This window comes from Vanessa atalanta, chromosome 18, assembly GCF_905147765.1.
Source record: "Vanessa atalanta chromosome 18, ilVanAtal1.2, whole genome shotgun sequence".
In the NCBI taxonomy this organism is placed as follows: domain Eukaryota; kingdom Metazoa; phylum Arthropoda; class Insecta; order Lepidoptera; family Nymphalidae; genus Vanessa; species Vanessa atalanta.
In genome coordinates this window covers 3,060,677-3,084,252 of record NC_061888.1, presented here as the reverse complement: position 1 = coordinate 3,084,252, position 23,576 = coordinate 3,060,677, and the positions used below count along the sequence as shown (strand labels likewise).

Sequence of the window (23,576 nt, the reverse complement as noted above, 5' to 3'; positions counted from 1 at the left end):
AGATGAATTGTAAACACAAATTAAACACATGAAAATTCTGTGGTGCCTGCCTGGGTTTGAACCCGAAATCATCGGTTAAGATGCCCGCGTTCTAACCACTTGGCCATCGCGGCTCTTTCATTAGAAAGGTTTAAGTTTAAAATTAATATTAATTAGTATAGATTATGTAGTGTAATATGTAGTATGTAAGTCAGATGGCGTATAAATATTAAGATCGTTGCACTAATTAGTGCAACGACGACGAAATAATATTTGTGTTATCTATTAAATAATCATTCTATCGGCGGTTGTAATAAAATACATAAATTAAAACTATATTAAAATTATTTATTTCTATACTAATAATACATATCACATATTATTCAAATTAAATTCAATCAGTTCCATTAGTAAAGGCATCTTGTAATATTCAGCGATGGTCTTATATGTAGCCAGTTGTGAGCGGATTTCCTTAACGGGCACCATTAATGTGAATTCTCCTGCGCAGTCACACACCGACGATAGATTTTCGCGCTTCACCTGCAAAAATTGACAATTTTTATGACTCATTTACACTAACACAACAACCATATATGTGGTATTAAAATTATTTGTCAAAAAAAACATACGAAAAGCCTATTTCATCGTATCCAAAATATATTTCTTTATTTTAAGTTTGCTATAAGTTCATAACATAAACAACACAATTTAAAAAGTAAAGCGAATTAACAGACAGTATGCCACAAAGGCAAAAGCCCCTCCTCGTTCCTCTACTCCACTTGAAGAGAAGGTATGGAGCTTCTCAACTACATCGCTCCATTACGGATTGGATACGCACGAATTTTATTTAACACGTACTTGTTTCTTGATGATGAAACCATAAGAAAACTCAGTGGCGCATGCCATAGCGTCAAACCGCTCCCTTCGGTTAAGATTCACGAGAACCAAAAAATACCTGATGACATCGAGCGCAGACCAGGTCTTGTAAGGTGTATGTCATAGCGCGTCTGTTCAGTGTCTCGATCAATCTCCATTCCAGTTCCTGGTTCTCATACGCGGTGCCGCAGGTAGGGCATAAGCAGACGGGACTGTAACAATAATTGTTTTAGATATCAAATCAAAGCAGAACATTGAAGCTAATATATCCTAAGATCTGTAATCAAACATTATTTTGATTATAATGTAGTTGCTCATATCATTTAATCATTTATTTTTGTTATTTAACCGAATCTAGAATATTTCCACTGATTGACTAGTTAGTGATAACAACAGTTAAAATGTGTTGGTCAAGTAAGGCAAGGATTGATGGTACTCACGGGTCGGAGGCGTCCCGGTGCGGGTCGCGGCAGAGGTCGAGGTCGCGGCAGTGGTTGCACACCTTGCAGATGACCTCGCCCAGCACGCACGACGCGCACGGCTCGCGCCACTCCGCCGCGCCGCTCCACTCCCCCACGCCCACCAGCCGCAGCAGGTTGCGGCGCAGCAGCGTCACCTGCCACACATTGGGGAATATATTATATGTCACGCAAAAGGCTCAAACACATTGCATTGGCTAGCATGTAGTCCGACTGTCTCTGAACCAGAAACAGTTTACTTCATAAAATTATCATATTATTAGCTAATCCAAAATTATTTTCTGCAACAAGAGCGTCAATTTGCGTGCTGCCGTACCTCGTCTTCCAGGTCGCGGTTGAGGGCGAGCACCTTACAGAGCGCGTTGACGAACAGCAGCGCGGGCGTGCAGCCGTCCAGCGCCTCGGTCCGCAGCCCCGCGCGCGCGCCTATGTCCTCCAGCCGGAGCGTCGGCATGCGACGATTAATTTTTTCCGTCATTCTGTTAACGGTATTTGTGTCATGCAATGGTAATTTATTAACCCTTATTATTTATTATCGTTATTATTAAACATCGAATAAATAAACGATTCTCGAATGAGACTAAATAATAAAACAAGACTGGTGTTGTTTAATAAAATATAAAAATGTGGTGTGGTGTCGATACCGACTGGAAGAGCTTCTGCGCCATGTCCCCGGCGAGCAGCGCGCGCAGGCCGGCGGGCTGCGCGTGCGCCGCCGCCACGAACGCGCCCAGCGCACTCGCGAACGCGTCCCGCACGGCGCCCGGCAGGAACTGGCACAGGTTCCAGTGCATCGACACGGAGCCCTGCCGCGAGATACGGTATTAAGCGCAGTGCCGATAGTGTGAGTATCGATCTGATTGTTTAAAAGTAGCATCGGTACCTCGTCCTCGGAATCGTCTTCGGTTTCTGTCGGTACCTGCGATGATCCCACCTCCACTAACCCCGAGGGTAATTTTCCCTATAAAATAGAAAAAAATAAATAGCTCAAATTAAAGTTACTAGAATATTGTTTGGATTTGGATGATTAAAATTATAAAATGGCGGATGGCAGATGTAAGAGATTTTTAGATTTTATTATTCTTGAATACTAAAAAATGATGTAATTGGAACCTAAGTACCTCGATCCCCGCGTAGTTAGCCTCGTCCAGCCACAGTAAGTACGACCAGCACTGCTTGTAGCGAATGTCTATACCGTGGAATAACTCTTTATTTCTTATGCTCTGGACTACGAACTCCACGTAGCCTGAAATTTAAAACTAGACCTTACTTGTTGTGTTTAATAAATGTAACAGTTTATCTGAGAATGTTCCAGAATTGTTTTTATGAAATAAGTAGGCGAACAGACAAATATGCCATCTGATGATAAGTGGTCACCACTATCCATAGTAAATTAGAATTTGTGAAAAAAAATATTTTTATAATTTACTGAGAAAGACATATTTTCTCTAATGGTAAGGTTTAGTGTACGTCTTTGTAGTTGCATTCATACACTTACCACCAAACAGTATTTTTTTTTATATATTCCTGTATAATAGGTGGAATAAGATATTATGCTGCATGGGAAAATATCGATGTTGATGGGTATAGATGGTACCACTTATCACTTGGGTCTATTTGTATGAACTTACCATTTTAAGCATGTACTCACCAATGCCATCCATAATCGTATTTTTCTTAGTATGAAGTATGATCTTGTTAAAGTCAGCGTATACTATCTGCGAACCCAGTCGCTTGAACTCTGCCACCAGCATGAGGAACAGCTTCTTCATCAGGTTGTAAAGAGTGCGACGGAGCGCTGGGTCGTAGAGGAGGGATGTTGGGGTTTTAAGCCATCTGTGTACGGGAAAGTTTATAGTTTATATTAAGGAATTTACAAATAGATCATGGAAGAAACTTTAAGTGCCAAAGTATATGTTACATATACATGGTATGTTTGGGAAAAGAAGTTTAAAGTTTTTAGTTTAAATTGGCCTGAACGGAGGCGAACAGGTGAAATGGTAAAGAAATAGTACATTCCCAAGGATCAAAGGTCAATTTAAAAACAAAGATATGCAAAAAAAGTCTTTCAATCTCCCACTGCTCAAATGTCTCCCTCCCCTTTTACGGAGAAGGTTGTTCTTTAAACTGAATATAATAAATTAACAAAGAAAATATTAATTAAATTATTACGATTTGTTCGATTGCCTCAAAAATATTTGATTAATCAAACCGTTTGATTACAGAATATATTCTGAATGTTTAGCGGAGGAAAGTTCACTTTTCAAATCAATGATCAAAAATTTCCAGAAAATTAAAACTTTTTAGCTGAACTCTGAAGTCAAACATCACTTCACATGGATCAGGAAGAATTGTCAACTAACAAAAAAAAAAGCAAAATATCCTTTATTCAAGTAGGCTTTTACAAGCACTTTTGAATCATCATTTAACAAACTATATTAAGTGAACCTACCACCGGTTCGGAACGCAGATTCTACCGAGAGGAACCGGCCAGAAACTCAGTATTTACTCTTTTAAAAATACAAAGTCATGTTAGTTACGATATGCAAACTATTATATTATATACTAACCTGTAAAAATGTGAGATCTGGAAGTCAGCGAAAACGTTTTTATACACCGTCACGTCCCTCAGCCACGATGCGATCATTGTCCTTAAGATTTTAAAGGCAGCGCTACATTGTGCGGTTTCGTCGTACGTCTCCGTTGCATTAGAACCTCGAATTAAATGTTTCATTTGAAATTATTTCTCAAAATATGTTATTATTTTGAAATTGAAAATTAAACATACCCGTAGATGCCATTACGTCCTGAATGTTGGCATGTTGAGCTCCGAACGAGGTAGCGACACTGGTGCCTTCCACCTGTAATTATTTTTGTACATAAATATTTTATTACCTTTTTTTTGCATAACAAAGGGAGGCGGACGGAAAAATTGGACCGACTTTCCTCGAGGTCGAAGGACAAGGACATTGAATCGAAATTTTCATCGAGTGAGCCGGTACGTCCCTCGTGCCTCAAGTAACATCGCCGTGACTCGCCTGCAGGATGTGGTGCGCCTGCAGCAGCGCGCACACGGCCAGCGCGTCGCAGCGCAGCGCCACGCACACGCCGCCGTACGCGCCCGCCGCGTCGTGCGCGCAGCCCGAGCGCTCCTCCGCCTCGCTCACCAGCCTGCCGTGACGGCACGATAGATAACGTTACACTAGATTTTGGTATCGTGGAACCGAAATCTATAAAGATGTTTAGTCTATCGTTTTATCTATACCTACTTTAATAAACTGTGAGAGAAGCCTAACTTAACCTGAATAAAATTAAAATATAAGTGTGAAAATGATGGTTACCTCTTAAGCCTAAATAGTTAAACTAAAACATATATGGATAGGATAGGAATGGTTATGATGAGACGACGGTTAATAAATAATTTATATTCCAATATGCCACAAATTCCAAGTTGAAGTAGTTTTTCTTGAAGTCAATCCAAAAATATATCAGGGCCATTAGTTTAACTGAATTGCTTTGAATCCGCCTTAAAATGCCGCGGTGTTACCTGTTGTCGTCGATCTCCCTGCCGCCCAAATCCGGCCTCTCGAGACTGGAACACCACAGTACAAAGTTGTGCTTGACGAGGTGTCGGGCGAAAAACAGGTCCGCGCCGAACTGTGTGGGGTCCGCCGCAGTGTTGCCCAGCGGCAAATGGAAGTATCTGCGGCATTAACGGCAATGTTGGTACAATTGATAATTACCAATGTATAAACATGTCGTGTATATTATTATAAATAATAAATCATTGTTACACGAATTAGAACTCTATATATAAGCGACTTAATGTCTATTTCGTACCTTGAAATTCTGACGTTCAAACGGATTATTTTTAATGTTAATTTGTTTTACTGTATTAACTCCCACAACAAGTTTTTGATTTTATAATCATTCGGGGCTAGCTAGTTAAATAGAAAAAATAAAACAATTGATGAGAGATAAGAGCCGAGATGGCCCAGTGGTTACGCGTACATCTTAACTGATGATTTCGGGTTCAAACCCAGGCAGGCACCACTGAATTTTCATGTGCTTAATTTGTGTTTATAATTCATCTCGTGCTCGGCGGTGAAGGAAAAGCGGTGAGGAAAACTACATGTGTCTAATTTCAACGATATTCTGCCACATGTGGAAACGTATGTACGGAATGTACGGAAAAATATTAATGTTTTTATGAGAAAATGTGATTCTCATAACGTTGGTACAAGGAACAAACACAATCTTGTTACTCCTGTTACTCGACTGCATAGAGTCAGTAACTCTTTTGTGGGGCAATGTATACGCTTCTACAACAGGATCCCAGAAAGCGTTCAAAATGCTTCTGTTGCGAAATTTAAAAAAATTGTTAAGGAACGCTTGTGTGCGAAAGGTTACTATACAATTAGTGAGTTTATGTTTGATAGCACACCTTGGGAATGAAACGATCGCCTCCTGGCTGTTTCTACTCATATATAATTATGTATATAATTAATTTGACGTAAAGAAAAAAAAAAAAGTCCCGCTGAGTTTCTTTCGCCGGTTCTTCTCAGGTCAGGGTGTTTTCTTTTTCCGAACCGGTGGTAGTGTTTAACTTGACAATCAATAAGAAAGTGTAATACTTCTATATTGAATAAAGGAATTTGAGTTTGAGTTTGAGTTTGTGTATTCCGCCAACCCGCATTGGAGCAGCGTGATGGAATATGCTCCAAACCTTCTCCTCAAAGGGAGAGGAGGCCTTTAGCCCAACAGTGGGAAATTTACAGGCTGCTAATGCTAATGCTAATACTCTATACTAATAATTGAAATATGAAAGTAACCGTCTCTCACGACCAAAACACTGAACCGAATTTGATAAAATTTCGTATGAAGCTTAAACTCTAAGGAAGGAAATAGGATATTTATAATAAACCAACTCGAAAACGGAAGCGAAGTTGCGGACGACAGCTAGTTTCATTATATATCAAACAAATCTCGGATACTTTGCCCTATTCTGTATGATGATAAGATGTTTGCGTGGGTATCGTCAGGCCACGGTACCACGTTACCCAAAGTTTGGGATTGCATCTGGTAGCAGCGACATACCGGCACTGCTCGATGGTGAGGTCGAGCACGGCCTGCAGGTTGAGGTAGTGCCGCACCAGCGCGCGGGCGCCCACGCGCTGCCAGTCCAGCGGCCCGTACAGGCTCTCCGCGTCGCGCACGTGCAGCGGCACCAGCGGGAAGTCGGACAGACCTGCAGATATAGCCTCCATCAAGTAGCCATTCGAGATTGTTTGTTGAAGAAGATCACAGGTTCAAATTCAAGTTAACGTTGTTTTCGATTATTCACTTCATTTATATTTGAAATGTGCGAAGATTGAGATCGATTCGCGGATGAAGTAAAACATTATGGGGATACGTACAGGGTCCGAATGTTTTTTTGTTACATGTATGATTTACATTTATATTATTACCGACAGACACGCGCTAATGCGTCACCTGGGACTTTTAGGTAAGGCGTTAACGCTGAAGGTCTATTCTTTATGGCGCCACCATAGACACGTAGAAGTACTCGAATTGGAATATTCCTTGAACCTATCGGGGGCACCATCACCACAAGCCACCACCGAGGACGCACCCGGCATGAGCGCCAGCAGCGCGGCGGGCGACAGCGCGGCCTGCAGCGCCACGAGCGTGGGCCCGCAGCGCTCGTCGCGGTAGCGCAGCAGCGCGCGCTGCAGGCCGCGGCACACGGCGCGCGTGTCCGTCTCCAGCGCCACCTCCCACGCCAGCTCGCCCGCCGGCAGCGCGCCCTCCGCCGTGCCCAGGTTTATCCTGGAACACGTACGGTCGAGGTTATTTTATACATTAAAGATTGGTTATTAATAAATTCGAGCCATTTTTGAAGTTTTAATGAGATTGCCATTATCAATATATATATGTACGATTAAAATTAGTCGTTTTAAATATTAACCCGAACTCACTTAGCTGTCCGCTCGGCCGAATACAGAGAGTTCATGTTGGGCAGTTGGTTAGTTTTGACCGTGTCCAGAACGAAGATGTAACCTCTCTTTACTGGTCCCAGTATCAGCGCCCACATGCTCCGGCTCGAGTTGGGAGCCGAATGTTGGTACAGGAATATATGTTTTATTGGAGACACACCATCCTGTAAGGAATTATTTAGTATCATAGATCCGTCTCAAAATTACAAAGTTAATTAAAATAAACACCACTCAGGAAAGCCCCTCTTTACAAGTGATCTTAGCCGATATGATTTAAAAAATCTTTTATTAATACATGTACAAAATTTACTGTTATATACATGACTATTGTCAAATGTTTTCTTAACAATTTTGATGAAAATTGTTTAAAATTCAATTGTAAAGCTTGACTCCCGTATATTAAGAGTTCGGCTTATTTTTTACATTTGAAAATGAGTTACTTACTTGTTTCTGAAGATAGGGTTGATGAGCAACGCTTTTGAATTGTAATTGGCTCAGCGTGAAAGTGTCCATATTGTTCGAACCAAACTGAACCAGCCTGTAAAGAAAATGAAAATATTTTGATATTTAAATTATTTAAAATAGGAGATTTATTTAATCATAAGGAAGATTATATTTACCGTCTCGCTTCCTGTGGGTCGACGGCACAGATACATCCGAGTTGCATCAGCACTCTGAACTCCAAACTCATTTGAGTTTCGTATATGCCTTCTATTTCTGGCGCGGAAAGCTCGCTCATTAATTCTCTGCGGAATTTAATCATTTCGTACATTACAAATATATAGAGGTACTGCAAAATACAAAAACTAAGTATATGTAATAATAAATAATACTTTTAATATCTAAGGATAATTTACCGTTTAATTTTTTATTAAATTAGATCAAACTTCTCCTGTACATAGATCTACAATACTAAAAATATGAACCGTATTTTTTTTAACAACATGAACATGTAAGATTCGAATAAAATCAAAAGAAAGTTTATCAAACTGACTGGCAGCGCTCGCGGTAGAGCGGCTCGGGCACGGAGTAGAGGTAGAGGTGCGGCGCGGGCGCGGCGCGCGGCAGCACGCGCGTGACGCGGCGCCAGTGCGCGCCGCAGTCGGCCGCGCGCGCCACGCGCCGGTTCACGTAGAACACGCGCGGCACCTCCAGCCGCACGGCGTGCAGCTCCGCGCCCACCAGCGCCCACAGCCGGAACAGCCCCGGCTCCGCCGTCTCCGCCACCTGCGCGTCCTCGGTTATCTTGCGATTGCTCGTTTGGTACGACTGATACATATCTATGACCACCTCTACAAAGTTAAATATTTTAATTTTTATATAAAATGTCCTATAATGGTAACCATTTATAAAAAAAAGTTTCAGGCCACCACTGTCGCAACCTCCGACACCATACAAGAAATTTAAAAAAAACACTTACCTGAATTATCTGCCACGGAGTATTCAGTAGCGTTCGCTGCGCTCGCCTTATAAAACCGCCCAATGTGTTAGAGGGCCCGACGTTTCTTGTCATGACGTTCGAAGACATAGCTTCCTTATCCACTCTACCTGTAAATAAAAATTAAAGACAAGAATAAATATAGAATTGAAACTTATAATTACATATGTAATAATTGAGATGATTAATACCTCGCTTACTCCGTTTGCTGTTCAAGCCCCGCTGTTCCATTTGCCACATCCATTTCTTTTTCTGGAATACTATCCACGCCCTACGTTCTTCCTATAATTTAAATATTTTATTATATTAAAAAGTAATTTGTTGTTGGTGTTATATATCCTCTTTGTTAAACGAAATTGTGAATACCTTAGTGTTTCCGAATGGCGGAGGTGGTCCCAAAGCTTCCTTCCACGTGGCGGCTTCCTTAACAGGAGATTCTTCTCTCTTACGTTTGACGCTGTGGACTATCGGACGGATGACTGTTGACTCAGGTACTTCTTTCCCTATGTCTTCTATGTCTACCTCTGTGTTCTAAAATTGTTGAAAAGATAGATAGAGTTTTTTAGATACGTCCATTAAAAGAAATAACTAAACTAAACCATCAGTTTTAAGAGGTTCCCTTTTTTGAGTAGGTAGACAGCCTGGCAAATAAACTCTCGGATGGTAAGTGGTCACCACCCATAAACGTTGATACTGTAAGAAATATTAATCATTTCTCATATCACCAACGCGCCACCAATCTTGGGATCTCAGACGTTATGCCCCTTGTAGTTACACTGGAAGTGACGCGCCCTTCGTCATTGCTGATGGCGGTTGAAAATATGATGAGTGGGTGGTACATACCCAGATGGGCTTATACAATGGCCTACTGCCAAGAAAACGCTACCCTGTCCAAACACATTATTAGCCATAACAAAAACATTGTGAGGAAACATGTGCATCAAATTAGTATTGGAGCAGCATTGTGAACTAACCCCTAAACCTTCTCTTTGAAAGAAGAGGAATTCTCAGTCCAGTAGTGAGATATTTACAGGCTGTTAACGTTTACCTAAAATAAAAAAATGTAACACTAGTGTCCTGCGAACAGGAGGTTATTACCTTATAATAATTAAAATAATTATTTATATTTACATAAACAAGAATAACTTTTTATAATGTAAACTAATTTAAAAAATACTTTATTTTCTTACCGCGCATTCAATATTCTCTGAATCTTCCTCATCCTCATCTCTTGGCAGATCCTTCGGCTTCGAAGAAAACATGTCGGTTATCTTCCGCGTCTTATACTTGTCACTCTTCGCCAACATCTTCTTGTGCAACCAGTCCGGGTATTGAACGCGAGGGACCGGGTTATCCAGCTACATATTAACACATAATTTATACCTCATTCTTAATTCTATTAGAACCCAGTGGTACGTGTATACGATGGCGATAGAGTCAATAAAATTGGTCGCGTAGTTATTGAACGAATTACGCACTAACAAAAATTTGTGGGGAAACCTAATTTTCTTTTTGGCGTCCATTAAAATGCATTTATTGCACAAGTATTGCACCAAACGCTATTCACGAGCAATTGTTTACCCCCTGCAGCGCGGCGGGGATGGTGATGATCTTCTGTATGGCGCCGCTGAGCCGCTCGATGTAGTAGGGCCAGTCCAGCACGTCGCGGATGTCCACGTCGTCGGGCAGCGCGCTGTCCTTGAGCCAGCGCCGCAGGTGGTGCCGCCGCACGGCCGCCGCCGACTGGAAGATGGCCAGCGGCACCGCGCGCTCCGTCACCGGCGCGCCCTCCGGCTTGCGCGAGATGATGAACCTGCCGGCACGGCATGTCGAGTTCAAGTGCTCGTTAAAGCCTACTTCAATAAAATATAATTTGCTTTAAATTGATTCAGACTCAAACCTGCAAGCCAACCCGGCGTCCTTAACCATCTGGTCTCCTAGAAACTCCGCCAGCCTCTTCGCGGTGGATATCGAGGTTGACTTCTGACCACCATAGTCTTCCAACTTCTTGGACATAGATCTGTTTTCCGATATTAGCTCGAACAGTTCTGAGTCTGGCATATTCGATCCCTTGCTGTACAAAACGTCCAGCCAGTAATCTGCGACCTTCGCGACTGCGCCGTAACAAGACTTCAAATCGTTTCCTTTCAGAAAAGCCTCGAACACCGAAGATTGGAATATCTTGATCAATTGCAGTTCACCTCGACGCTTCACTTCGAAACCTGTAATATAAACGTCATCTTCAATATTATGGTTTTAATATGAATGTATAACCTGATTTACCACCCCGCATTGGAGCAATGAACAGACATTTTTTTTGGCATTTGTTGGCGCACGAGCATATGGGTCACCTGATGGTAAGTGGTCACCACCGCCCATAGACAAAGGCGCTGTAAGAAATATTAACCATTCCTTACATCACCTATGCGCCACCAACCTTGGGAACTAAGATGTTATATCCCTTGTGCCTGTGATTACACTGGCTCACTCACCCTTCTACCGGAACACAACAATACAGAGTACTGCTATTTGGCGGTAGAATATCTGATGAGTAAGTGGTACCTACCCAGACGGGCTTGCACAAAGCCCTACCACCGAGTAAAACATGTAGACTTACTTAACATAGCATTTTGAGTCAGTTTTCAGGTTAGTTTACTTATAAACTAACGATCTTTATATCCGGTAGCATATATAAACGGACTGTACTATTTATTATATAAATAAACGTACCTTTCAATTCGGCCAATGAGCCATCAAAGTTGAAGACCGCATATCGTTTCTTGAGCTTCTTCCCCTCCTCCTTGGAAGCAGGCAGCACCATGGCGAGGTAGGGACCGTCGACTTCGAAGAATATGGAATTCTCCGATCGTTTTTCATATTTCTTTCCTTCTGGATCCACCAGCTCATAATACTGATCATTCGTGAAGTGGTCCTGTAATAATATAGGCTTATAAATGCGAGTATATATTATTAAAATAAATAGAACTAAACAAATACTGTTAATCTTTTACTTTTCATATAACATATAACTTTTTTATAAACTTTGATCTGTATTTATTGCGGATAAGCTTCCATCATACCGTACAGTACAGTACCCTACACTACTACTAATTCGTGCAGGGGTACTGTAGTACCCCTGCACGAAATTATTATTTGGAACGCACCCGTAAACGTCAAACATGGCCGTCCGTTGAACTGTCATGTACTGTCATATAATTAATTTCGAAATATTTCGATTATACGAATTTATGTTGTCGAGTAAAAAATCATTATTTTTTAACGATCTATAAATGTGGATAGTATTCGATCGGGTCCATCGTAGACCTGCACGAAATTATTAATATAGATTTATAAACGACTACCATATTACAATAACATAAAAGCCAATAGATATCCCGCAGATATGCACGCATTCACATCATTTCTTTTTATTCTCTGATCACAAGTGAAATAAAAAATATTCGGAACGATTTACCATAGAAGATTAAATATGCAGTCATTCCGAATATTTTTGTTCACCGTAAAAAAGGCTACTGGACAAAGATGTAACCTACTTTTGGTCATTATTGGAGGGAATATAAGCCATCCCTTCAACCAACAACGCGTCACCAACCATGAGGTATTAGGGCTTCAATAACATGGCCACTAAATACATATTAAACCTAGACTTAAACAAACATAATAACTATTTATGTTACGTGTATGTGTTAGTTGAATAACTGAGGAGTGAGGGGTACCTACCTCGACATCCTAACTCAATATGAGAGTTTATTCAATATAAGTATAAACTACTCACTTTAACCATAGCGTTGAGCACGGCATTGGGAAAAGACACGTTGATCTTCTTCTTCTTAGCATGTGTGGTATGGATGGTCACATTCTCGGGGAAAGAAGAAGGCAGTATACACCATATACCTTAAAATGAAATAATGAAACTTAAGCTCTTTGGTAAGAGTAACCTAACAGTTGCTGGTTCAATCCATATTAAACTGGTCGGATGAGTTTTATCTGTGGTGATTAACTATACCCTATTCCAATCGAAGAAGGAATAAAAATTAAAAAAAAAAAACACTTGATTTACGTATTCCATGCGATTTGATAATATCAATGTAAATTAAATTCACTTTATTTGTATATCTAAATTCAAATAACAGCTTCGTCAACGTTCAACATGATTTTTTTTTCGCAAATCCATAATGAATGTCACAGATTACTCAAACTCTCGACCAATGACATCGCGTCAATTAGTAGTCAAATGGTGTGTGGACCTCTGGTGTTTGGTATGGACTATAGACAGATACTTCATAAACAAGTTTACCATTTTCTTAGATAAGAAATATCATTTCTGTTGGTATTTAAAGTTATTTTTTTATAGACTTACCATCAGTGTCCAGCTCCAAAGGTCGACCGATTTGCTCGATAATCTCGCGAGCCTTCATGATAATGTTGGCGCCCGTGTAGCACACGATACCAGCCATCTCCATACTGTGCCATCTCGCACTAATACAATAACAGCATCATTAATGCAAGTTAATAAATAATTAATTTAAATCTTGTTAAATAATATGTTTTGAATGTTCATTCTTCCTCAAATGTACAAATCTGGATACAACCCTTTTTCAGTTCACAATTGATTAATACCGAGGGTTTCAATTTCATACAATTAAACAAGACGATTCGCTTTTGTTTCATTTCATTTCTATAAATATGTGAGTATCTGTTTTACGTGTTTATATATGTATATATTTAAACACGTAAAACATTTCGTTTATGTGTGTGAGCGTGTGTTTAACTGTTTGCGTGTATATTTGAATGTGAACGCAACAATTATTACGTACATGCGCGCTCGTATTTGTAATCGTATAAAAATATGGGATAGCTTGTATGTGCTCACTGACCCCCTCCTCATGACGTAGCCGTAGAAGGAGTTGAGGATGCACTTGTGCGCGAGCTGCAGCGAGTCGAAGAGCACCTCGCGACTCTTGGCGACCTTAATTTCTGCCGCGTCTCCGCTGGCCACCGCCTGCGCCACCATGGCTTTTGCTTGCTTGTTTAGAGCTTTGTACTCGTAGCGACGATCGCTGTTAACATTTGACCAAAGATTACATCCATTTTGTTTATCTTTAAGATTCTTTAAGATTTAAGCAGAATAGAAATACATGACTTACCGAAAAGCTCTAACCGTATCAACATAAAAGGAATTTTCTTTCTGGCATATAGTCGTCGTGCGCACTTCGGTCCTTGTAACTTTCGTCTTCTTGTAGGCGACTTTACAGTAATCTGCCAGACGTTTTTTTTCGTAAGCTGCCTAAAGAGAAAACGTACACACATTAAAAGATCAATGAAAAATGAAAGGGTTTAACACACTCTTACTGCGGTTCCTCGTGGGCAATCTAAGAATCGATTTTACGTTATAGCAATGCCTCACCCTGATTGTCGGTTATTATTACACTGTAATGCTCGGTTATTCTCTCTCAGTGATGTAATGTTACAAATTGCATCATTACTGGTTGAGCACTGTAATTCTCAGTTCTTCTCGCTGACTAATGTAATCGAATCTGAACTATTACAATACTGGCGAAGGCGATTTTTTTATCCGTAATTATTTCGAATATCATAATGAGCTTATAGATTGTGACAACATTACGATACATAAGATATTTTAGAATACCTGGTCCTCCTTAGGTAACACGTGAAAGGCCCGCGGAGGTCCCCCCGGGTGCAGCGGTGGAAATTTCTCCGTTTCCAATTGCTGTTGGATGCGTTGGTATTCACTTCTCGTTGCTGGTACTATGAAAAATATAAAATACATAGAAGAAATACACCTAGGAAATGGCTCGGAGCTAAAACACATGAAACTTAACGGAAGATTGTGAGTTCGAAACAAAGCAAGCACCAGTCAATATTAATAGTTTTTCATTTGTGTTTATAATTTATATCTTGCTCAGCGTTGAAGGAAAACATCCTGAGCAAACCGACAAGTATCAATTTCCAACAATATTCTGCCACATGTGTAAACCAACCCGTATGAGGTAGCATGGTGGCATGAACTCCAAAGTTCAAGAGGATACGAGAGCCTTTTCCCGGCAGTAGATCATATACAGGCTGTTAATTTACTTTACATCTGGAGGCTCACGAGCAATCTAGTGTAGTCTATTATCTTAAGCAGTGTTATATACATATAAAGAGAACAACTAACGGAAGTCCCCGCGCCACTGCCAGTCCATGTGGCGCTGGCAGTCGGCGCCCGCGCGGTTGTGGTCGCACACGGCGCACGCGCTCGCGCTCACCATGGCGGACGGCTGCAGCCTGCACACACGCACGCACGTACACGCACGTACACACACGTACACATATACTCTATTCACTGTATTGATTCGTTTAGACGAATATGACAATTTATTTTATTGCTTACAACTGCATCGAACTGAAGGTTCTGATGTCCTCTTTTAAATTATTATTTTCCATAACATGCACACGATTCATCTATTTGATAGACAAGCATTCATGTTATGGAAAATAATACATTTTAATTATTTTAAATATATACAAATCATAGTCACACATTAACAAATGACTTTATATTCAAATTGAAATTCTACCTGTGAATCACCTTAATTAAAATTTCATGTACGCTCAGACCAGTTTAATTATAATGCCTTGATAAATACACAATTTATTATAAGAAGATTTACTGGCAATTATGTTAAATTTACAGGTATCGAATTCATCTACTTCTAATATGTATTTTGATGACACTTCCCAACACCTATAACTATATAGAACTTCTTATAATATTTTAGAACCAAAGTGTAGTGAAGTGTATGAAGTGAAGTAAATTGAAGATTCAAGGTCGCCAGATGCCAATCAAGGTATATTTTTGAGTTAATCACTAACATATGCAGTTAAGGTACGACTTTAAGGGAATTTTACTCATGGCTCTTAGTCTTATTGACTAATGGAAAAATCTTATATTCAAATATTAAGTGCGAGGGATAGTGCGCAACAAAATAAGCATCTTATAAAAAAAATATAAACAAAATTAGTTTCTCACCTATTAGTCAATATAATATTGGGATACATAGCCCCCACGTCCAAATGGTAAATAAGGGGGTTTTCATCACGTCTAGGATGGTCTTTCATATGCTGCAACTTAGCCTTGATCTCAGCACAGACCTCGTCGAAATTGGTCACTAAGTCGAGTGGTATCCCTTCCTCGACTTCGATGGCATGTTTCATGGTTTTTTCTGTATTCTCCATCAACATGTCTATTGCTGAAGGTACAATTCTGAACTTGCATTTGATATCCGCACGGAAAACGCCTAGAATCAGATAAAATACTTAAGCACTGGTTCATTATTGCTTAATAAAAGTGGATTTGGATTGGGAGGGAAAGGGTTAGTGTTAGGAAAACTTATTTGGTACCAACACAATGTTATTGTAAACTTGGTTTTAGGAAAGCGTACAGAATATTATCAAAATGACATTCAAGATTTAAATTCATATACATTTACTTGTACACTTAAAAATAGCACTTATAGTCTTTTTCTGAAAGACATAAATAATACAGACAAAATATGGTTTAAAACAGCTTTTTTGTTACTTACAGAAAATTTATTAAAAAATTATATTAAAACATACACAAATATTAACTTCAAATAGATAGTAATAATTAATAAGTTTTTCGTTTATTTAATTGGGTGGACGAGATACTAAACGACCATATTACCTGACTCGAGAGCTTCGACGTGCCCTCCAACATAAGTCTCGGTTTCCAGAACATGTCCGTCATTCGTCAGCTTGTTGAGCTCCTCCACTTGCTTGTTGGGGAAAATAATGTTCGCATGGAACGCTTCCACCATCAGAAGAGATTCGCACAGAGTACCGGAACCTTTTCGGAGAATCTAGAATAATATAATGAATGTATTAATAAGTGTATTACTAAATGGTTTTACTAAAATGTTGCAATGATATAATTGATTTATATTTCATTCGTGTTTATGTAATTGGTAACAATTCCGCAGCAGCGAGCACGTCTTTGTTATAAATTAATTTTGGTCCATTTTAACAGACGGTAATACTTCCTTAGAACCTTTATATATATATAACTAAACGATACATTATACTAGAATGCATAAATCAATTATATTTGAGCCAGTGAAATCATGAGACTACCTTTGTATCTATGCAATTAAGCTTTGGAAATATATACGAACAATTGAATTTGGAAGTGGCAAATGCTTTGGAAACTTTTGTCGATAAAATAAATAATATTTTTCAAAGTGAACAATTGCAAACAAACAACAAATGGGAGAAATCACAGAATGCGATTGGCGTGTTCTGTGATTTATCTAAAGCATTTGATTATGTAGGACACGAAACGCTTTTTGTAAAAATTAAATAAAAACATTACGGTGTTAATGGCAAAGCTTTTGATCGTATTGATTCATATTTGAATCAAAGAATTCAATAGGTGTCAATTATTGGAATAAAGTCTTCTGGATCTGTACTAAGAATGGGTGTTCTGCAAGGATCAATTTTGGGTCCATTTCTATTTTGTCTGTATATAAATGATCTTCCTTTTTATGTTTAAGTGATATTGTAATGTTTGCTGATGATACCTTATTACTGTTTAAAGTTGATAGAAAACAATTTAATTATTACTATGTAAACAATGCATTATCGCTGATACAAAGTTGTTTTACAAAAAATATTTTAGTTCTAAAAATACTAAATGCGTACTGTTTGCCTTACCTAATGTATTTTTACATTAGATAAGTAGCAGTCACGTTAAGTTCTTCTCGGTAGAATCTACTTTCCGAACCAGTGGTGGCTTTAAATTTAATTTAACACTGTAACATGACTTTTCAAAAGTGCTTTTATGAGCCTTCTTAAATAAAGAATATTTTGATTTAATTTTCGAACGCAAAAATATTTTTTAATTTGATTTTCTGAGATAAAACAAACCGAAATTAAATCCGTCTTCTGACCTAATATAAAATTATGTAATTTTAAAACATAAAAATTAAATCAATGGATATATGTATTTCCAGGTAGTTAAGATTATCTCTGCTAGTTACTTTCCTATCGTATTACATAAACAGTATATTCTAAGCTTACCTCATCTGGCTCCAATGGGATGATAGTACAAAGGGCGAATATAAACGGATGGACGTATTTCATATACAAGTAGTACGTGGCGACGGCATCGGAGACTGAATAATTTGATAACACCTACAATAATTACATAATATTATAAGTTTATATTAAATAACTTTAATTATTACAATTAAAGCCAAATAATCATAAAATAGTTTTATTTTATCTGTATTCATGAAAAATTATTAAAAAAATGTATTGTGTTTTATTATAAAATTTGTCATTTTGACACCTTTCGCCTCTTAAATATAATTTGGTCACACTTTAATGTATTCTCAAAAATAAACTAAATATTCAAAATGACTTTTTATTATTATTAAATTATAAATAAAATTATAATCAACTGTTTATATTATCTACATTAACTAAAGAACATCATAAAAAGAATTCCGCCTACTCTTCTTCTTCTTTTAGAGAGGGAGAAAGCATACTATTGGACCTTTCTTACAAAGAGAGATGTTGATATTAGGAGATTGTATCATAAAGGTGCTCACTTCTCTTTTAGAACCAGTAATGCAGGTTATATTACCTGTGGTTGTTCTGATGCCATTCTGCACATGTCTTCTGGGTCAAGCTCGACTGGATCATATCTTAGTTTAGCTTTGGCCACTGCTTTAAGACCTTGAGATCCTACCGGTAGATACGAATCTCTTTTTACCCAACTATAAACCAGAAAATATCAAATGATGAGACAAAAGAAATATGAAAATCTATAATACATGTTTATACATACAAGCAAAACAAACAGACACAGTCCTGCCTGTATATATACTAATAGACACGGATAGACCTGGATTAACCACATCAGGGCCTCAGGCCAATGAACATATATTGGCCCTTTCCTAACTTGCTTAAATATATTTTTCGTATCACAGCGTAATTTTATTCATAAATATTTAAGGAGAAATATTTATCTTCAATTGCATTTAGAATCAATTTTTAAAATCTTTTAACCCTATTTAAGCCCCTAAAATATTCGGTTTATACCATCTGAAATGATATATCCATACTATATCATTCCGGATTTTTATTATGAATAATATTTAAACGGTTTCAGATACGGATACGAAATTATTTCGGATTATCCGATTGTTTCGGATATTAGATTATTTAGAAATTGTATAAGAAAAAATTCAAGATATCAATTTGACGTTATTTGTAGGCTATTATTTAGTATTAGGTATAATCACAGAGAAAAAACTAATAGCTTTAAAATACAACTAGCTACTCTCTTTAAGTATAACACTACAAAAACAAACAATTAAAATATATCGGTTTCGGATAGATTTTTATTTCGGATATCCGATGTGAGGCTGTATCACCTAGTAGCAAATTACAATACAATGTATTGTTTAAATATGCTGAAATGGTCAGCCAATTAACCTCAAATATATAAACCAGCAATCATTATGAAACACTGACGCAAAAGTGTATTTGTGTGTCTATTTGTCCCATCGTAGCTTCTAAGCGGATGAATCGATTTTGATGTAGTTTTGTTACAAGATAACAGAGATTGTTCTTAGCTTAAAGAAAATTTGTTTAGCTGTTTAAATCATCAGCTCTTTTCTAGTTGTTGAAGGGCATGCAGCTTCTACTGGTCCAAATTACGAAATACTTTTTCGGCTGTATAACAGTATATTAGTATTATTATTATTTACCACAAACAATCCATATGCATAGCTGGCCGACAAGCATAAGTACCGTCTCTAGCAGTAATTTTACTGAAACCAATTTCCTGTTTCATATCCAGTCCTAGTATTGCCGCTCTGGACTCAACGAATGGCCAATCGAAGAAGTCACCTATAAAGAAAAACAATATTAAAAAGGACTGATGTTATAATGTTTATCACTATCCTTATATGAATATTATAATTGTGAAAGTGAGTATGTCTGTTTTCAGAACATTAGACACGCATATTGTTGCACTTACATGTAGTCTTTTAATTCTCTTAAGCAATTGTGAGGTCAAACTGTTTTGCTTGGTTTGTATCATAATTATTATTGTAAATAAGTTATGAACTCACCGTTATATGTGACAAAGATATGGGGCTTAACGTCCATTATGTGATCAAAGAACTTCTGTATCAAGGCCAACTCATTGACCTCATTAAAAATGATAAATTGTCTGAAAAAAAGAGAATTATTTTCAAACATATTAATGATAAATAGATTTATAAATAACTATAAGAATAAATGGATAACATCAATTATAGCCTTGTTGTTATTTATGTGTGTGTGACATTAACAGTATGACAAAATCCAGGCAGATTTGATGATCGGGACTTATGTGCCTGACCTAGAACTGGCAATCATATATGTGAACTAAATAATTGGTGTAGTTTAAGTTTAGTTTACCCATTAATATTCGGAATATGCATTTACACATATAAACTTATATCACATCACATCTAATTATTTTATAAGGAAACAGTATTTACCCTTCAAACTCTGGTTTAGGTGTGTATTCAAAGTCCTCTACATCTGTGGATATAATTTCCCTGTTAGTAATCAAGTAACCTTGACCATCTATCATGTATGATATCATCATTATTTGATCAGTCTGTGAATCAGGGAACTTCAGAGGTAGCTTAGTAGTTTCTATGTCAAAGGCCAGGACTATAGGATCGGGCCTTTCTAGAATGTCATCTCTTTTTGTAAATATTGGTGTCTCTGTTCCTCTACTTTTGACAGTGTACCATGTACCACAGAAAATCTTCATGTCTATGGATACTCTCACGTGATATGGAACATCATGTTCTCTAAAATAAAAAAATAATATAACAAATCATACATAAAAGTACTTTGATCTGATCTCTGCTGTTGCTGATCTTTGTATCAGAATCATCAGAATAATATTCATGTTAATGGAATCATATCAAAATATCCTTTATTCAAGTATCAATATAATCAAAGCACTTTTGACTCATTAGGTTTTATTTACTCATCATTGTATTAAATATAATTATCTACATTTGTACCTAAGCAAAGTAAAATTAACTCATCAGATTAGGAATAAGTTTAACTTTTTAAATATTCCACCTATTATATCTTATAATGTAAATTAAAACAAACCGAATGTCTAAGATGTTTTCCATGTGATCTGTTGTTTTCTTTGCATGTTCTATAGCAGCAGCACTTGTTAATGCATTTGTCAACATCTCTGAGTAAATTGCATCTTTTTTCTCCCTCTCCTTGTTCTTATTAACAGCTGTTAATATTTCCCTTCTTACTTTCATCAGCTCATTTTGTGACATGAATGACAGTTTGATATATCGTTGCTTTAGTCCTGAGAGATGATTTAACTGAAATATTTTTTATTTTTATGTTAAATTATATATACAAAATAATATTTATATTTATAGGTGCATAAATGCACCCACACTTAGGGTATTAATATATAGTATGCTTTATTAAGAAATTGTTAATTGTTTTTAATGATATATATAAAAAAACTTATTCACAGTAATTTTTCTGAGTACATTTATACCATTTCAAATTTGCTACAAGAACAAGAGATGAACTAGCTTTTTGTTTAATTTTTCTTTGATATAAATTTGTATCTCAGGTGTATTGCATAATTGTTATAGTTTTAACACAATAATATTTTACTATAATATATTAGCATGATTATAGAACAAATAACTCAATTGATAAAATGCTAATAATATTATGAATTACTCCTTTTTTTGCTATAAGAATACCTAACAGTACTGATATCATTTTCAATAGCAGTGTTTTTAGTAATCAAAAACATGGTATATCACAAAATATACAATGTTATTTATCCATTTACCAGGTCTAAATCCTCTTTCTCGACCACCTCAATCTTATGTATGGTCCCTGCGTACTTTTTGGATAAGTATTGTATAACCTCCTTTTCACATTCTTTTCTCGCCATAACAAAGAAATAGGGGTTGAATGTAAGGGACACTTTGAACCTGGAGCCATCCATCTCGATAAAGTAATAATCGACTGCTGCCACCAGCCTCTTATCTTCATCTAATATTTCAGCCTAGAATTAACATATATTAAATATATTAAATAAAATTGAAAAAAAATCCTTTAACATATAAGAACTGCCGTTTTTTTAAGTTTTTGATAATAATTATTTGTATATTGGGCTGTAGCAAAACAAGTTACTTGTTATCTGTGCAATTACAAAGTACGAATTAGATGTTAAATAGGTAGGTGATGTTATTATTAACGAATAAAAACGAATTATCTACGTACGGTGTGCATATTTATGAGGTAACCTGTGCGCTCCTTGGCATCTCGAACTCTGTCAAATCCATATTTAGAGTCAATTCTATCATTGTCTAAAGCGATGCGAATCCTAGACTCTGATGATTCCTCCCTTTAAAATAGAAAGTGTCAATAAAATATCGCAAATTGCAGTATTGTAAACAATAATAAATTATACAAACCTCGATCCTGATGACGGTCCTGCATCTCTTTTGTTTGAATCATTCTTTTCAGCTCTATATTTGCCTGTGTTTTGAAGTACCATTTTAAATCTTGTTAATGTAAAAATAATTGTTCATGCTTAAACTTTAAAGACTTTAAAGTTTCAATGAATTGTCAATTAATCAGCTGTTTGTAAAACTGTCATAATTTCGCGCCAAATCTTCTTACACAATGCGTATAGATTCGGATTTGAGTTTAGTAAAAAGTGATGTACTATTTAATTTTTTAATATTTATTGTAATATATTTTTAACAAGTTAATCAGACATGCATTTTTTTTATTCTTAGTTTAATGAGTTCAGACACATGAATCAGATTGATTAGTGCGATCGAGACTGCAAAATCGATTAAATAACAAATTTTAAACACAAAAACCCAGTAGATTTTTTTTATTAATCCTTCACCTTTAAGAGAGACTAAAATCTAAAATAAACATATAAAACAATTTTTACTAACTTTTGGAATAGTCATGTTTTACTTTTGTGTTTGGAGAATATGCTCCAAACCTTCTCCTCAAAGGGTGAGGAGGCCTTTAGGCCAGCAGTGGGAAAATTTACAGGCTGCTAATGGTAATGCTAAAAAAAAACTTTTGTGTTTGATGAATTTTTTAAGTTTATTTTTGTAATGTATTTATACAAGAATTAACAAAATGTATTGAATGATTGAACACAATAATATTTAAGAGGAAGGTCTTTAGTATTAGTCACCCATAGGATGACGAAATTTGGGACGTAGGGAATATGAGAGCAGGCACCTTAATTTGGCTTTACAATACACTTCGAGCTGTCTGTGAGAAAAAAAGTAATCTTTATATCTTAAATTACAAATATTCGTGTCTTATTCCAAATTATGTGATTGCCCCATTTGCTGCTGAAACACTTCGACCTTGGTATAATAGTGCAAAAGCTTCATTAAAAGTATAACACCTCGCCTTATTTCCGCCACTGGTACGTTTTTGGCCTAGAGGATCGGAATTGCGATACAATGGAGAAATGCTGTTAGTTTTCTTGCCACCATTCCACGCGGTCATGATTAATACAGTAAATATTTTTAATTCATATTCATTCTTACAATTCTTTATAATAAAGTACATATAATATATACAAAGTTATTACAGAAAGAATGTTACAATAGCATATAAATGTAAATATGTAAACTTATAGTACTTTGTAATGTGGTTTTTGTT

At 37.0% G+C, this 23,576-nt stretch overlaps 1 protein-coding gene across 1 annotated transcript; it reads right to left on the bottom strand.

The window, feature by feature from the left end:
* Window positions 1–306: 306 nt before the first annotated feature.
* LOC125070989 (DNA polymerase epsilon catalytic subunit 1) lies at window positions 307–22,502 on the bottom strand. Its single transcript, XM_047681032.1, has 42 exons — window positions 22,352–22,502; window positions 22,158–22,281; window positions 21,721–21,939; window positions 21,000–21,229; window positions 20,366–20,686; window positions 19,952–20,052; window positions 19,586–19,727; window positions 18,457–18,589; window positions 17,889–18,002; window positions 16,498–16,672; window positions 15,823–16,090; window positions 14,968–15,077; window positions 14,440–14,558; window positions 13,937–14,076; window positions 13,667–13,849; window positions 13,150–13,268; window positions 12,565–12,683; window positions 11,499–11,700; window positions 10,669–10,990; window positions 10,350–10,581; window positions 9,959–10,126; window positions 9,135–9,299; window positions 8,960–9,050; window positions 8,751–8,878; window positions 8,325–8,557; window positions 7,951–8,076; window positions 7,775–7,868; window positions 7,313–7,494; window positions 6,967–7,163; window positions 6,432–6,582; window positions 4,882–5,037; window positions 4,373–4,505; window positions 4,123–4,195; window positions 3,905–4,049; window positions 2,986–3,170; window positions 2,456–2,580; window positions 2,218–2,295; window positions 1,983–2,140; window positions 1,651–1,813; window positions 1,296–1,471; window positions 935–1,067; window positions 307–519 (listed from the first exon to the last, which is right to left on the bottom strand). The coding sequence occupies exons 1-42, from the start codon at window positions 22,432–22,434 to the stop codon at window positions 352–354; spliced, it is 6,684 nt and encodes a 2,227-aa protein (XP_047536988.1). The 5' UTR covers window positions 22,435–22,502; the 3' UTR covers window positions 307–351.
* Window positions 22,503–23,576: the final 1,074 nt, after the last annotated feature.